The 17,598-nt window shown below is 42.6% G+C and overlaps 1 protein-coding gene across 1 annotated transcript in view; it reads left to right on the top strand.

Annotated features, from left to right (window-relative positions):
• Positions 1-397: 397 nt before the first annotated feature.
• Positions 398-17,598, top strand: part of TUT7 (terminal uridylyl transferase 7) — a 44,991-nt gene continuing 27,790 nt past the window's right edge. The window contains exons 1-8 of the mRNA XM_081880914.1: positions 398-564; positions 4,305-4,820; positions 8,796-8,974; positions 10,557-10,673; positions 12,168-12,345; positions 13,077-13,165; positions 14,162-14,213; positions 16,529-16,598. Of these exons, the coding sequence (XP_081737040.1) occupies positions 4,325-4,820; positions 8,796-8,974; positions 10,557-10,673; positions 12,168-12,345; positions 13,077-13,165; positions 14,162-14,213; positions 16,529-16,598 (1,181 nt within the window). The 5' untranslated portion in view covers positions 398-564; positions 4,305-4,324. The remainder of the gene's footprint in view (positions 565-4,304; positions 4,821-8,795; positions 8,975-10,556; positions 10,674-12,167; positions 12,346-13,076; positions 13,166-14,161; positions 14,214-16,528; positions 16,599-17,598) is intronic.

Below are 17,598 nucleotides of genomic sequence, written 5' to 3'. Positions count from 1 at the left end.
ATCCCTGACCACTGGTCTTGCTAGCTAGGGATGATGGGAGTTGTAGTCCAAAAACAGCTGGAGGCCCAAGGTTGGGAAACACTGGTGTGGGGGCGTTTGTTTGTTTTTTTCCGGGAGGCGGGGGCTTTGTTTGTGTTTTGTCAGCGCGCCTTCGTGCCTTCTCCGCCCTCCTCCTCCTCCTCCGACGGCGAGGCTCCTCCCGACCATCCGCGGAGGCCGAGAGAGGCGTCTCCCCTGCCTCTCGTGTCATGGCGCCCGCAGGCCGTGAGGTAAACACCGCGCGCCGGATGACGCGACGGGCGCTGCTGAGGGGCGGGGCAGAGGAAGGAGGAGGAGGAGGAGGAGGAGCTGGAGGGCGGAAGGACGAGGAACGAGGAGCGGCGGCGGCGGCGGCGGCGGAGGGGGGGGGGCGGCAAGGATCTCGGACGGTTTTGTGCGACGGGTTTTCTGCTGCGGGCGGCTTCCGCCTGGGTACAATGGAGCGGCGGTAAGGCGGCGGCCGTGGCAGCGAGGAGGCGAAAGCGAGGAGGCTGCGGCCCGAAGGGCGGTTAGATCGGTTAGCGAGTAAGTTCCTCCTCAGACCCGTCCGGCCGCCGCCGCCGCCGCCTCTTTCTCTCCCCCCCCCCACCCGCAATGAGGCGCGGACTGGCTCCCGGGTGGGGACGGGGGAGCGCGCACCCGCCGCCGGTAGTACCCGCGGGGGGGGGGGGCGAGGGAGACGGGCGCTCTGAGGTTGCGCCCGGGGGGAGGGGAATGGGGGGTCTTTGTGGGCCTGGAGGGCTCTTGTCCTCCCCCCCCCAAAAAAGAGGCCCCAGTCCCCTCAGCCTGGGCAAGGGGAGGGGAGCCCATGGCGACACCCACCACCATCACCCCCGCTCGGTGCCTGAGGCGTGTTGTTTCACGGACTTAATAATAATAATAATAATAATATTTTTTTATTTCTAGCCCGCTCTCCCCAGCCGAAGCCGAGCTCAGGGCGGCTAACAACAATAAAACAGTACAAAAAAGTACAGCACAAACGACACTCTGAAATCATTCATTATAAAATTAATCAACTTCAGCTTAAAATCTGCCCGCCTGGCCGCAGGAAAAAAAATAAAATAAAACCGATCGGGCTGTGTAGCCAAGCCTTTAATTGGAGAATAATACTCAAATGTGATCCCCGCTCCCCTTAAGGAGATGTTGGGGAGGATGAAACTCCCGAGACTTGGCCATCCATCCTTAAAGGGGCTCAGGGAGGTTTGCAGAAATCGGTTTGTTCATTGGAAAGGTAGCTCTTTTTTCATAAGAGATTTTACATCTGTTTGCGATAGGGACTGAAATGTTACCTGCACACACAGTTTTTTATAAAGTAATGTAGGCCTCAATGTACATTCGATTAAGTAATTGGCTTTATCTTCGTTCTGTCCTGCTGTAGCATTCATATGTGAAAGACAAAGCAGGGAAGTTTCAGAGGTGCTCTTTAGCCTTCTGTGTTAAAAAGCTCTGCCTGCTGGCTTCTGCCTTAGTAATTACATATTTACTGAGCTACATGTATTTGATGGGTCCAGGGAACAACTCCCTTGTGAGTGGTGACTGCCGGAGTTTACTGTTGGTTGGACACTTTCAAATATAACATGTGCTGTTCTTGCTGCTTGGCAGCTGTAACCACCAGCACTTTTAAAGGAAAAAAGTGGATGGACTCAAGGTGAGGATGAAGCAGAAATATGGAAATTATGTTTCCCTGACACTGTGCCATTTTGTGTGACAATTAAAATAGTGGTCAGCTCCTACCCCAGACATGATTAGAAAACAGAAGCGTTGAGGATACAGTGGTGCCCCGCAAGACGAATGCCTCGCAAGACGGAAAACTCGCTAGACGAAAGAGTTTTCCGTTTTGGAGGTGCTTCGCAAAACGAATTTCCTATGGGCTTGCTTTGCAAGACGAAAATGTCTTGCGAGTTCCTGCGGGGTTTTTTTCCTCCCCCCCCCCTTTTTCTAAGCCGCAAAGCTGCTTATCTGATAAGCCGCTAATAGCGCTAATCCGCTAATCCGTCAATGGGCTTGCTTCGCAAGACGAAAAAACCGCTAGACGAAGAGACTCGCGGAACGGATTCTTTTCGTCTTGCGAGGCACCACTGTATCCTTATGATATTCTCTCATCTTCATGGAGAATCTGTTAATGTACATAAAAAGAAGCTGAATGACCTATGGGAAGAGCTAGTGTCAGCCTTATAATGAAGTCCACAAAAGGACCTAGCCTGTAATTTTTGTTTTTCTGTTGTATTGGCCTCTAAAGAGGCTAGTAACTTATATTTCCATACTGGCCCTGGAGGGGAAGCCCCCTCATCTGCAGCCAAAATGGAAACACCGACAAGTAGGGTCTTAGCAGGCTAGTTTTTCCTGTCAAACACACTGGTGGAAGAGGAACAGAGTGATCTGTCTCCTCACTGCTAGCCCTCTATGTTTCCATGCTGGGTGTGGAGGGATACATTTTTGTTCCTTTGCAGCTAGCACAGCAATCATCTCAGTTGGTAGATGGGCAGCAAGCAACCCAACCCTCCTTCACTAGCTTGCTCACTTGCAAGCGCCAGCAAGAAGCCCTGGCAACAAGGAAGTTTGTCACAAATACTGCTTGCCCAGGGATGAGTCAAACCCACACTGTGTATTTAAAACACTTAGACAGCCATGACTTCTCCCAGATAATCCCGGGGACTGTAGTGCTGAAAATTATTAAGAGTGCCCTCGCAGAGCTACAATTCCCAACACCCTTAACAAACTACCTTTCCCAGGATTCTTTGGTGAAGCCATGACTTATGGTGGAATAGGATTGCTTTAAAGGTATCGTGTGGCTTTGACCTATGGTCCCTTCCCGTGTAAGGTTGTGGTGCGCTGGTTTTGCACAAAGATTCACTGTCGTGTTCAAAGCAGCTAACTTGATATACCAGTTTAAGATGAAAGAGAAGTCCTGCTTTTTAAGGGAAATAACCCTTACTTTTATGTGCACACTTATTGTAAGTTGCATGCCCATTAAATTGCTTAGCAGGTGATGGCTTCCTTAAGAATGCATGAAGATAAAGTGCCCTCAGTCTTAATAATGATAGAAGAGGCTGGACTTTAAATAAATCTCTTACAGTTTTGCTGCATGTATAGAGTTAATGCTTTTGTCTGGTTGCTGCCTGCTTTTATTTTCACTTAATTCTCTTTCTATGTGCCATTTTATACAATACAATTTGAATTCATGTTCCAAATGTGCTGTCTGTTGTGCTGGTAATTTTGGCTGCTTTCTGTAATCCTGTCAGACAGAGGGGTGGGGAATTTTGACAGCTATGGATGTATGTAATTCTCACAGCTATAAGCCATGCACACTCATCGTAGGATGAGTTAAGACTGATGCCACTCCTTTTCTCCAACTTCTGCCTCTGTTAATACAAGAGCAGGAGGCAAGTCCTGTAATTTGAAGTTCAAAGTGCTAGCGCTGTGTAGTTGCCTCATCAGCTTCTTATTTGCTGTGCTAGTCTTTGGAGTTCAGTGCTCTTTGTTGGGTGTTGCATATGTTTTCTAGGTCATTAGCAGAATGATAGAGGTTGAGGAATGTTGGTTGTGTACGCACCCACACCCTTCAGAGGAGCTCTTAAAGGCAATAGTCTTGCTGGAGCTGCTAATCCGCTGCAGTTTGTATAAATCTGGATATATTACAGTATTGGTGTGACTACCTTGGATGGTCACAATACTTGGCATAAACTTTATTCTGTGACCCATTTTTCTTCTCTCTCACATTTCATGCTTTATTTCAAAATCTGACAATTGGTTTGTGTAGGGATAACATATTTTTGTTCTACCACCACAATCAGTATGACTCTGAATACCGGTTTTCTGGGAATCACAGGTGGGGAAAGTGCTCTTGTGCTCAAGTTGTCCCTTGCATGCTTTCTATAGACATTGGGGTGCTTACCGTGAGAACAGAGTGCTGGACTAGGTGGGCCTTTGGACTGGGCTTCTCTTATGTGGGATAGCTCAGTTGGTAAAGCTTGAGACTCTTAATCTCAGGGTTGTGCCCCCCATTGGATAAAAGATTCCAGCATTTCTCGGAGTTGGATTGGATGACCCTTCTATTCCCTTCCAACTCTACAATTCTGTGACTCTATGTTTACTAATAAAAGCTTGGCTGGGTGAGAATGAATAGTTTGCCCAAGGTGCCCCAGTAAGCTTAGTAGAAATTTGACCCTAAGTCTCCCACATAGTCAAACTCACCCCTGCCCTCTTCATGGCATCCTACCTGTTCCGTTTTGAACATTTACCGTATTTCTTTCCCCATCCCACAGGGAAAGAGCGAACAGCTAATATGATGGGAGATGCCTCAAAACCGTGCTTTGCCAGACGTAATAAGGAGCGGGGGATTTTAAATGAGGAGGATTTCCAGAAGTGTGCTTTACGTCACGATTACCAAGCAATGGATGATTATGGAAATGGACACGGCAACAAGATGGACATAGGGATTGAGAAAAGAAAGGGAGCACTGGGTCACTATGGAACAAGTCCCCGAAAGGGAGCACACGGTGTTTCAAATCACCCAAATTCTTCTAAAAACACTGTTCACAATCAAGGGATGAGGCTAAATGAAGCCTCAAAAGAGCAAATTAAAAAGTGGGTGTCTGACAACCATCATGCTAATTTAGACAGTTGGAGGGAGTACAGATCTACACCCCGGGTTCCTGTGGTTAACAGGACAAGGAAGGATTCTTCTCATGAGTGCGAGAGCCAAGGAAACAGAAATGGAAGGAAGCAGCTCCAGAGAGACTTAACAAGTGACGATTTATCAGATAGGAAAGGAAATTCTGGTAATATAAACACCTTTAGATCATTTTCTTGTATTTTAAAATGTGTTCAAATATTTTGGGGTGACTGTAGTCTTAAGAATTGTCTTTAGGTATCTTCTAACCTTAGAAAATATAAAATCTACAATATTTCAAGATAGTGCTCTATTGCTAAATTATGGCACAATACCTGCTAATCTAAAAAACAACCAAAGAATGACTGGGTTGATATCAATCCTATATCTTGCTTTAGCTGTTGTGGGGTTTTCTTTGTAGCAATCACAGTTGTATCCTGTGTAAGGTAAGTGGCTAAAAGCTGTGTTGCTATCTGCCTTCCCAATAACTATGAAACCCTCAAGAAAAGATTGGGGGAAAATATTTCAGATTCATAAACAGTCATCCCAATATTTTAAGAATGGCATCTAAAATTTAAAACAGCAGAACAGTGGGTCCTTAAATTTACACAGTATTGCACAAATGCCCATGTGGCAGAATCAGTACTTGGGGACAAAATCTAATGAGCAGCTGTGTTGCACAGTCCTTACTGAAATGGTGATGGTCATGCCCAGCTTACACAAGAGAAGTTTGGGGTGTATTGTACCCTACATGGATTGAGTAAAACAAGCGTCTGAGATTTTTCCATCTTCAGCCACCTGCTGTAGCCAAATCAAACGTGCACTGGTGCCAGGGGCATATGGGTACTTCCAAGCCCTGAGTGGGTGCGCTTAAGGGATAAAAATGTGCTTTTAAGTAAAAGCTTGATTTCCGGCTTAAGATAGATAGATAGATAGATAGATAGATAGATAGATAGATAGATTCTTTATTGTCATTACACAAGTGCAACATTGCACAAGTGCAACGAAATTGGATGCCATCCCTTAAAAACAACAAAAGCAAAACAACAACAACAACCAAACAAACCACATTCCAGCCACACCCACACCCACACCCATCAAACTTCCAGGTCACACTATCGAGTTACTGCATTTAAGAAGGCCACAGCTCTTGGATAGAAACTATTTTTCAGTCTATTTGTCCTTGACTTGATGTTTCTGTATCTCCTGCCAGAAGGCAGTAGTACAAACAGACTGTGTCCCGGGTGAGATGCATCCTGCAGGATATTGTTTGCTTTCCTAAGACAACGGGAACCGTACAGTTCTTCCAAAGATGGAGGGGATGACCAATAATCCTTTGGGCTGTGGTTATGACCTTCTGGAGCACCTTCCTCTTCCTAGCTGTACAGCTGGAGAACCAGGCACAAATACAGTATGTGAGAATGCTCTCTCACATAAGGCATTGGTGGGAACCCTGCTGCCCTTCTGTTGCTGTTGGACCATGTCTTCCATCAGCTGCATCTAGCATGGGCATTATAGTTCAACATATGGAGGGCCACAGATTCCCCATCCCTATCTTAAAACTATTTGATTTCCTCTACCGCCACCTGCATTCATGGCTGTAAGTTAATGTAGCATGAGAACAGGACGCTTAGGATAATGCTGTTTTCTGTTTGGTGACACAAATATTAAGAGACACAAGCTTAAATTCCAAAAATTCACAGTTGGGTAATACCTTTAGTAGGATCAACCAGAATGTTACAAACTAATAACAAGTTTTGAGTTCTGCAGAACTCTTCAACAAGTAAGGTGTTATATAAAGGAGTTGGTGGGGGAGGACAAACAACACACACACACATGCAAAAAGTAGGCCAGATGCTGTAGCCATAAGGTGATTTTGTAGACTCCTTTCCAAGACGGAGGCTGAATGAATTTTTGCTAGATGCTACATAGATCAGGTTACACTCCTAGGATTTTGGAATAAAGAAGCATTGGCCACCTCCCATTTTTTTAAACGAAAATCCTAGCTGTTACCAAGATTAGTCCTGCACCTTAAGCAAAACATACAGGTGCCTGGTTGGGTAGAGAATTTTAAGGTGATCTCATTTTTTTTTAATGCAATTCAGATTACCAGGAGCTGTTTGGGAAACTTTGGAAAGAAAAACAAACCACTTTGAGATTTTTTGAGATATAAAGTGGTATGGAAATGATTTAAGCAAAAAATAAAATCATATCAAGTTAACTCTTTTTCACCACTTTTTGACAGTGCTTATCTGCTATTGGGGTTCAGTAGACCCCTTTAAAGTTGTATCTGAAAATAAAGGTTAAGAGTAATTTGACAACTATGTTTTACTTCGAGTAGTCCCACTGAAATTAAAGGATCTAATTTAGTTATGGCCATTAATTTCAGTGGGTCTACTCTGAGTAAAATTTAGTTCACTACTACTCTGAGATTGATTTCAACACTATTCTACTTTAACAAAACAGGATGTGGTATCACATTTCAAAAGCGTAGACTAAAACAAACTTAATGAAAGGGAAAGCAAAATGATGCCTGTCTGAAATTCTGGACTCATAGTAAATAATGGAAGGAATCCAATGTACCTGATAGCCTAATGGGGAGGCCTGTCCTCCCTGCCTCCAAAAAATTCAGATGACAACCATTTTAGGTGCATCCCATTGATGTGTAGTCACTGACATTTGGGTTCTTTTGGACCTGGAAAATGGCAAAACGAGGTGGGGGCCAGGTATGGAACCCCCATGCGAAATGATCACCACCTATATTACAAAAAAGAAATCAGTGTTGTGAGTCTGCACTATGTTAAGATAAAAGCCAATTTGGAGCAGAATCATAGCTGTCAACTTTTCCCTTTTCTTGCGAGGAATCCTATTTGGAATAAGGGAATTTCCCTTTAAAAAAGGGAAACATTGACAGCTATGAGCAGAATTAACTTTGTGTGTGTGTGTGTGTGTGTGTGTGTGTGTGTGTGTGTGTGTTAAAATTGACTCCTGGGATCCTTTATAAGTTTTGTGTGTGCATAGGAACGTACATTTTGTTCTGTTTCTATATATATATGATATACACATACAAACATAAAAATCTATTACAGTGCTCTTGAAGTGCTATAAGCACATAAAAATGGAAATTTTGATATAGGCAAAATGCTAAGGTTTTCCTACCCTATTTGGAGAAGTTGCTTGGGGATGGGGTGGGTCTCAATGAGCTTAGGCATTGATAGTTTCACTTTCCCATTTGTCCAGATAGGTAAATTGGACCCATAAGTAAGTTAAACTTTTTTAAAAACTGAAAAACAGGGCAACACAGGACAGCTGACCCCATAATTGTTGAGGAGTACACAGAGTGTGAAGTGGTTCACATGGCAAAAAAAAGGTTTGCAAATACAGTAAGCCTGGCAACTTGCACACATTTAACTTGTGCACATTCAGCTTTATGTGCTTGGCAAATAATTTAAAAAAATTTAAAAAGGGGACAGGCGTCGGGGAGGGGAAAACTGGCAGTCCCACCCATATGCAACTTTGGCTTTAAGTGCAAGTAACCCCAGCGTACATTGAGGGCTTACTGTATTCCAGACACTTTCTGGGGTCCACAGCAACCCTATTGGCATTGGAGCCCAAATAAAAAATCCACTCCCTAACAATGTACTTCATCATTTTGTTGGTTCTGTTCGCCTGTCAATTATCTTAACATGGTTTGCCTTCTTATCACGTACTTCCACTTCTTTAATAAGTACATTAAAAAGGTTCCCAAAACGGCATTTGTAGGAAGATAAAAGCAGTGATACTTTAAGACTGCAACCCTATGCACAGTAACAGCAAATTTTTATAGATGGCTAGTGAGAGGGCAAAGGGATTTACTCCCAGGTAAGTGAGCAAAGGATAGGGTTGCAAATGAAGTCTTGCTGGGTACAATGGGGGCATTGGATTGTACTGCACATCTTTTCATATTCTAGGTGCCTTATGTTATGTTGTGCCTTCCCTTGTTGGGTTGCAAACTCAAGAGTTTTTGCATCGCAACTGTAGATTCCATCTGAAGCTTGAATGGTTTCTCAACAATGGTTTGTTTAGGTGCGGAAATGCACTAAGGTCACAGTCGTTATTTGTGCCGTGCACTTACAGCAACTTTGTTCTAATAACTGTTCAAAAGAAACAAAGAAACATAGGAAGCCAAGAAGATCAAGGCGGATAAGAAAAGAAGAAAACGACCAAGAGGAGGATATGGATGAGCCGGTTATAGATGAGTCTTTGCTGACAGCAAAAGAATTGCTAGGGCTTCAACAGGCTGAAGAGCGACTTAAGCGAGACTTCATTTACAGACTGAGGAAGGTACCTATTTCTGCAATATATATATATATATATTCTTGTTTTGGGGTGAAATGTGCAAATATTGGTACTGAAGAATACCAGTTAGGAATATGCTTGGCAAATGAGAAGAGCAACAATGGTGGGAAAGGACTTGGGAAAGCAAGGAACATGTTTAACCACAGATTACTTTTATGTATTTGAAAATGCTTACAAGGGGATAGTGCTGCTTGTTCATTGTGATGAGCTGCAATAATTTGGATGAGCACCTGTAATTTATTACTTGGGTTTAATGAATCTTGCATTGGGCAGAGTAGACGTACTGTATGAATATTTGAAGGTTTTTTTAACATTCAGCAAAATGGTCAATAGGTAGAAAATCCAAAGAGCAGAGACATAGCTGGAATGCTATATAAGTATTCTTACCATTTCTGTGATACACTGATGATCTGATGTAATTCATGTGAAACATCATAAGCCGCAGTACTATCCTTAGAATAAAAAAAATGGAAAAGCTTACCCAGATCCTTCTTAAAAGTCACATCTCCGTATGGTTGCAGACACTTTCAGGAGGGTGTGTGTTGAGAGTTAGTCTGTCAAGAGGTCTAGTTCTCCCCTCTCCTCAAGGAAAGAATTCCTTTGAAGTAGTTAACTCCCATGTCCATAGTCTCTTGTAAAAATTCAAATCACACAACAAAATCATTAACATAACTTAAATGTTGAGCTGATCCAGGAATATGAAATGTCTGGGTAATTTTTATTAATAAAATTCTCACTTGTCATCACAGATATTGAAGCAATCAATGTGCAGCTCAGATTTAGGCCCAAGGAATGAATATGTAAAAATCATTTCAAATCTGAATCAAAGGCACGTTATTGGACCTTAAGCAATTTTTAGAGTCAGGGGAGCTGCCTGATTTAATAGGTAGTACGTAGATGTTTCAATATAAACATCATGCCTGTGCAGGAACTGGAAGTTAAGTGAACTGGAAGTTAAGTGAACTGGAAATAAGGTCCGTTCAGCATGAATGGAGATACATATCATAGCTTTCCTATAGGACTGAAATGCTACTTCTCAGTGCTGTTTAAATGATCCTAGATGTTTTCTGACAAATGGTTTGACTCTGAGTCCAGGTGACTCGTCTTGACAGGAACACTGTGAAATGATATATTTGTAGAAGCTTTGATTTGTTTTAGTCTATTTTATTGTGGTTTAAACTTTTTGTATACAGTTGTACTTCGGAAGTCGAACAGTATCCGTTTCGGAAGTCTGCTTGACTTCCGAAACGTTTGACTTCCAAAGCGCGGCTTCTGATTGGCTGCAGCAAGCTCCTGCAGCCAATCGGAAGCTGCAGAAGCCCCGTCGGACGTTTGGCTTCTGAAAGAACGTTCAAAAACTGGAACACTCACTTCCGGTTTTTGATTATTCGGGAGCCAGAATGTTAGACTCCCAAGGCGTTTGAGGTAAGACTGTATTTTAAATTACAGTTGAAATTTTTCTGTAAAGCACTTTGAAGTTGTTGTTTTCTACGATCAAGCGGTAAATAAATTTTAGGAAATAAATAAATTAAAATCAATACATTTTAATACATTGTGTTCTCCTTAGCGCCCTCGAAGTTACCCAACAGCCAAATACACTTGCAAATTATGCGATACTTTGATTGAGTCGGTGGCATTTGCTCATAAGCATATAAAAGAAAAGAGACACAAGAAAAACATAAAGGTGAGTCAATGACCAGCTATAGAAGCATTACAGGGGTTTTGTGTGTGTGTGTTGTGCAGATTATTAAGAGAAAGCTCAAAATATCACATGTCAGTATGGTAGCTGATGAGCAGCAGCAGCAGCTAAACATGGGAGCCCCTACATTGCCCCCTCCTAGCAACCTTATTCCAACCTTCCCTGCTTCGGGGCAGGATGTTCTGTGCTTGGGACCTATAACTAGTGGGGAGGGAGCAATAGAGATGACGCAGGCAGGGGTAATAGGTGCATGTTGTGAGCTGCACATGTGTGCAAGAGGAAGTGGCCTGCAGCCAAACATGCAGTCCTTGGGCCATACTTGCTCTGATGGTGAACCATACTTGCTCTGATGGTAAAGGTAAAGGGATCCTGACCATTAGGTCCAGGCATGGCCGATTCTGGGGTTGTGGTGCTCATCTCACTTTATTGTCCAAGAGAGCCAGCGTACAGCTCATGTGGCCAGCATGACTAAGCCGCTTCTGGTGAACCAGAGCAGCGCACGGAAATGCCGTTTACCTTCCCGCCGGAGCGGTACCTATTATCTACTTGCACTTCGACGTGCTTTCGAACTGCTAGGTTGGCAGGAGCTGGGACTGAACAATGGGAGCTCACACCACGGGGATTTGAACCGCCGACCTTCTGATCGGCAAGTCCTAGGCTCTGTGGTTTAACCCACAGCGCCACATGCTTGCTCTAGGGAGTTGATTAGAAAAGTCGTTGACTCAGCAGTCCAAATCCCTACTGGGACAGATGTCTTCGGATGGTGGCTCAAGGGGAAAATAGCAAAGCCATTTGTGGGAGCCAGAGACCTTGAGGAAGCTGAGGGAGGTTGAAACGCAGGAACGAATGTTGCAGCCAGGGATGTACTTGGGTAAGAGAGCCGAGATCAGAAAGTGGCAAGGTTGTGGAAGCCTTTCGAGTTGGGGCAGTTGGTTCATGCTGGATCTGGGCATGAGCAGGAAGCCAAGGTACGGATTTGAAATCCCCTGCTTAAAATGGCCTCCCTTGCCCTCTTTTTGGTGGGTTTTTTTTACCATCTCATGAATACCTTTCTTTTCTCTTGGCATCTGGCTTGCCATGTTGATGCCTGTTACCCTTGCTGTTGTTTTTCTAAACAAGGTTGAATTTATGTCGTAAGCTCCTTGGGTTACCTAGGGACCTTTTTGTTCTGCAAACTGTTATGCGCATTACTACCACAATACAAATAGGAGTACCTAGTCCGTCTTCTTACATTTGTTTCTCTTGGACAAGAAATACTTTTCTGTGAGTAAATATTATCTGTGATGTTTTAGGTAGTAAGAGGACATACTTTTGGAAATGCTCTTTGCAGGGACATTAGAATTGGTTCTTCCCCCCCCCCCCGAAAAAAAACCCCCAAAATAATATGGAGAAATAAAAGTAGGTAAACTGTACTTTTTACATTATTAAAATGATTCTGAGAGAAAAAAATTATATATTTATTGCATATTATCTCTAAAGGAAAAGCAAGAACAACAACTGCTGACTGCCCTACCTCCACCAACGCCTTTGCAGATTGAAGCTATTGGTGTTGCCATTGAGAAAGTAGTGCAAGAGTTTGGTTTAAACAATGAAGACTTGGAACAACGGCTTGGAGTTAAAACTGCCATGGAAAGTGTATTGCATCAGAAATTGCCAGGTAACATTTTATTATAATTGTCTTTAACAAATGGTGATCCAGGTTGTATTTCCATGGTATCTTAGTTAAAAAGGTAAAGGTAAAGGTACCCCTGCCCGTACGGGCCAGTCTTGACAGACTCTAGGGTTGTGCGCTCATCTCACTCTAGAGGCCGGGAGCCAGTGCTGTCCGCAGACACTTCCGGGTCACGTGGCCAGCGTGACGAAGCTGCTCTGGCGAACCGGCACCAGAGCAGCACACGGAAACACCGTTTACCTTCCCGCTATAAAGTGGTACCTATTTATCTACTTGACTTAAGGGTGCTTTCGAACTGCTAGGTGGGCAGGAGCTGGGACCGAACGACAGGAGCTCACCCCGCCGCGGGGATTTGAACCGCCGACCATGCAATCGGCAAGTCCTAGGCGCTGAGGTTTTACCCACAGCGCCACCCGCGTCCCAGTATCTTAGTTACTTGATGCAAAATATAGACCCAGCGCTGTAAAATAGATGAACTGCTAAAGGAGAAGCCAGCATAATGGCTAAAAATAAGCAGTGCTTAAATATCGCTAAATCAGATTCATATTCATGTCGTTTAAACATGGATAGAACATAGGTTAACCAGAAATGGATGTGGGGAGTGTAAACTCCTGTTATTCCTGGATCGGCTCTGGTCAAGACTTCTTTGTGGAGAAGAAAGTATTTTCCCCTGTTCTGCATTTCAAATTGAAATTTTCCATTTTCATTCACTATAGATTGTTCTCTAAGACTGTATGGCTCTTCTTGCAGCAGATTTGGTTTCAAAAACTCAGATGTAAATCTAGATATCCAGTTTCCAGCTAATGTAAGTAATCATTTTCTTCAGGAAATATTGTATAAAGGGGATTCTAGCAGCTTTGCTGCCAAATTAAGTTTACATGGTTCATAGCAGCCATAATGGTACTATAAAAACCCACATGCATGCCTACAGTTCTGGGAAAGTTATAAATTTGAGCTGTTTATAAAAATAAAGCAAAGCATAGCAAAGATGCATATACAAAACCTCAAATAACTATTGATGTGAACTAAAGTTTTAATGAGATTCTCTTTTTTAATATGGTTATTGGTTGGCATCCATCTGTCTCCAGAGACAGTGGAAGAGTCAAACCATTGGAGAGTTACAGCACATGCTGTGGCTGTGAGACCGATATGGGAGAGAGATGTTTTGTTGCAACTGGGGCAAGTGAGGGTTTCTGGTTGTGCTGACACCGATGTACCATGGTGTTTCTTCTTTCTGCATATTTCCCAGCAGTCATTCCTCCGCTGATTACAGGTCACTGCTGTGGATACATGCACTGAATGATTGTCTAGTTATCATTTATTTTTAATTTTTTTTTGCATTAAAGCCACCTCTTCTTTTTAAAGTACCACCAGACAGCTAGTTTATCCAAGTTAAATGTCATGAAGTACTATACAGTGGTGCCTCGCAAGACGAAAAGAATCCGTTCCGCGATTCTCTTCGTCTAGCGGTTTTTTCGTCTTGCGAAGCAAGCCCATTGACGGCTTAGCGCTATTAGCGGCTTTTAGCGGCTTATCGGATCAGCTGGTTAGCGGCTTAGGAAAAGGGGGGGGAGGAAAAAAACCCCGCAGGAACTTGCAAGACATTTTCGTCTTGCGAAGCAAGCCCATAGGGAAATTCGTTTTGCGAAGCGCCTCCAAAACGGAAAACCCTTTCGTCTAGCGGGTTTTCCGTCTTGCGAGGCGTTCGTCTTGCGGGGCACCACTGTACTAATATTTCAAAATAAATAATAACATCAGTAAATGTTAAAATTTTATAGTTTTGTTTTGCTGTTCTTTATAGATGTCCCAACCAGATGTTCTCTTACTTGTACAAGAGAGCCTGAAGAATAGTGGTAAGGCCCATACATTCATATCTCGACTTAGCCATGTCCTCACCTACATTGGGTGAGAATGTCATTTCTGTGCAAGTAGCACCAAACAAATATCTCTTGAGGGTAGGCAGTGCACAGGACTGCCTGTATCTAATGATTGGTGCCATTGTCCCTATTTTCATACAGCAACTAAGAGGAGAGAGTATTAACACAGTGGTGGAAGTTGGTACTAGATAGATGTCTGGATTGGAATGGTTGATTTATAATTCTTTCAAAGCAGCTCATCCAAAGCTCAACAAACCATAGCTTGAGAAAAAGAATGGAGGAATCATATGGATCATAATGGCTCCCCAGAAATTTTGGCTACAGGAGAAAAGTATAGCCAAATGTTTCTTAGAGCTGATGGGGCCTAGGTGTTAGCGTGTATCAGGTAGCAGAAAAAGAGGCGACACCTCTATAGTATGCACTTGGCCATACACAACCGCAACCCATCAACTCTTTGTTGTTAAGGCTTCATTCAGGATATGAGGAAAAGGCTAAAAGAGATGGTTTATAAGGGAAGATTGAAGGAAAATGGAAGTGATCTGATGTCTGGATGGCCACTGTGAGAACAGAATACTGGACCACATGGGCCTGATACAGTGGGCTCTTAGGTTCTTATATCCTTGTACTCTGTCTTGATTTATCTGGAATATTGACTGCTGGTTCCACAGGCTAGAATCAGGAATTGCCACTTCACCCCAAAACCTGCATTAAGATGGTGGACAAAACTCCACTGTAACTATTTTTAAGAACCCCGAATAAAGCAGATTGGCTAACGAATACCAATAATTAAAATAAGGTTTGTAACACGGGCAGTCCTTGGCATTTAATGCTAGTTGGTGCATCATTTTCTGAAACAATCGTTCCTGATTTTTTTATACACCAACAGAGGTGTCACTTATACAAACTGATCAGTAAGTACAACTTGCGTACTACTAAGGCACACATTTTATTGTGAGTGTAAACATAGCCCGTAGACTTGTCTCGCCAGTCATTTTGTTGGTTCTGTTTGCCTGTCAGTTATCTTAACATGGTTTGCCGTCTTATCACATACTTCCACATCTTTAATAAATACATTAAAAAGGTCCCAAAGAACCTTCATTGGCTCCTAGTTTCCGAGCACAATTCAAAGTGTTGGTGCTGACCTTTAAATCCCTAAACGGCCTTGGCCCAGTATACCTCAAGGAGCGTCTCCATCCCCATCACTCAGCCCAGACATTGAGGTCCTACTCCGAGGGTCTTCTGCTGGTTCCCTCACTGCAAGAAGTGAAGCTACAAAGAACCAGGCAGAGGGCCTTCTCTGTAGTGGTGCCCTCTCTGTGGAACAGCCTCCCTTCAGATGTCAAGGAGATGAAGAATTACACAACTTTAAGAAGACACCCCTTTATTGGGAGGTTTTTAACACTTGACGGTTTTAGATAATGCTGTAAGCTGTCCAGAGCACCTGGGGAAATACAGCCAGATGGGTGGGGTATAATTAATAAAATTATTATGATTTATTATGATGATTACTGTTAGCAGTTACTTCTGAGCCTTTGCTTTACGGGTATTTTTTCAACCTCAGCCACCTAATCAGCACCACGTGGACCAAGCGTCATGTCTGGATAAAATATTCATTTGCCTGTTTCCATTATGCTTATAAAAACAGGTAGCGGGTGGCCCTTTTTAATACCTTGGTAATTAATAGAAGCTGAATGAAGAAAAAAATATATGTGTAAATTGAAACTTAGATAAGTACCTTAATCTTCAAATGTATGATTTAATATGGCACAGATACCACTGTGCCCAAAAATTTCTGTTTACTTACTCAAAAGAGAGAAAGAACAGGCAAACACTGCTGCATTTCTATCTCTCATTTTAAGGGCCTGAACCGCTGGTCAAGCTGTGCAGGATCAGGCCCATGGGTTTGTGTGGCTTAAGCGGAACAGTTGTTGTTGTTGCTTCTGACTAGTTTTATTTATTAGTATCATTAGAGGGTTTCTTCTGGTCTTTAATTTTTGCAGTCTAAGAATGGATTCAGATGACCATCTGAAGCTCCATTCACTTGGGCAAATGTTTTGCCCACTGACAGCTGAACCTTGTATGTATTGAAGAGGTATTTATCAGGAGAACCAGCACATTATAGCATCAAAGGGATGGCTGTAGTTGTCTCATGAAAACTGCATACATGTGAATGTAAAAGACCAGCAAGGGAGTAGAAGATTTTCCTCTGCTCTTCTCTGTGTGAGACAGTTTTTGCATTTTATTTTTCTTCAGTACCATGATTAATGTGGCTTTCTTTTTCCCCTTCTTAGAATCTTTTGTTGATGTTGATGCAGATTTCCATGCTAGAGTGCCTGTGGTGGTGTGCAAAGAAAAACAAAGGTCTCTGATAGCAAATTTGTGTGTGTGTATAGTATTGAACAGTGTAAATTAAAGATCCACACATCTCTGTTGGCTTCTGTATTAAATCACCCCAAATATATTGATTCCCATAGTAATGTGAGCAAACCAATTAGAATCTAACAGTAAGGGCTGCTGCTTCTACTCTCGTCAGTGCCCTAAGAATCACTTCAGTTCTGGGCCCTTGCCTTCAAAGGGCAAAAGAAACAAAACAAAAAGAAGCAATTTCCACATGTGATGCAAGCATAAAGCCTTATCCCAGCTGTAGTTTCTTGTAAATAAGTTTAGGGTTAGGGTCTTACTAAGATAACATCAAGCTAAGTCATGCTCACAGTAGACTCTTGACTTAAGTTACTTAGGTCTATTGACTTGGATGAGACTACTTTGAATATGACTAATGTTGGATATCTCCCCAAGGCTTCAATCCTGTTCCTGCTTACCTGGTAGTAAGCCCCATTGAACTCAGAACTTCTCAGTAGACATATTTGTGCTATGAGAAACATCAAGAACAGCTGGCACAACTTTAATATTAAATAGGGGAAAGGACTACACTGGTATATTTTTCTAACCATTTACATAGCACCACTTACTTAAAGCTGTTACAGTTTATTAATATGTTAATAAGAGCCATAGCATAATTAAATGGTTTACATTTACATAGTACTTGTTTACCAACTGAAGTAAGTAAATCATCTATTAAAAAGTAGGCTAATGTAGTTTTTAAGAGTCATTAAAGTGCTATTCCAAAGCATAATTGTCTGTTAGAAGGCTAGTGCAAGTAATGGCTGTAATTAAGCATAATCCACGTCACATCAAGTGAGTTTTATGCAGTCATAATGTATATATTATAGCTTCAGTGCAGACATTTAAGCAGAAATTCTTCTAGCTACTTCCTTGATAGCATGACAATCCATTAGCCTGTCTTTCTTCAAACCCTGCTAATGAGGATTCACCATAGTATACAAATGAGCTTTCATACAAC

This window comes from Podarcis erhardii (assembly GCF_964252035.2).
Source record: "Podarcis erhardii genome assembly, chromosome: 11".
Classification (NCBI taxonomy): Eukaryota; Metazoa; Chordata; class Lepidosauria; order Squamata; family Lacertidae; genus Podarcis; species Podarcis erhardii.
The sequence above is the reverse complement of the archived record's forward strand: the minus strand, read 5'-3'. Positions and strand labels throughout refer to the sequence as shown.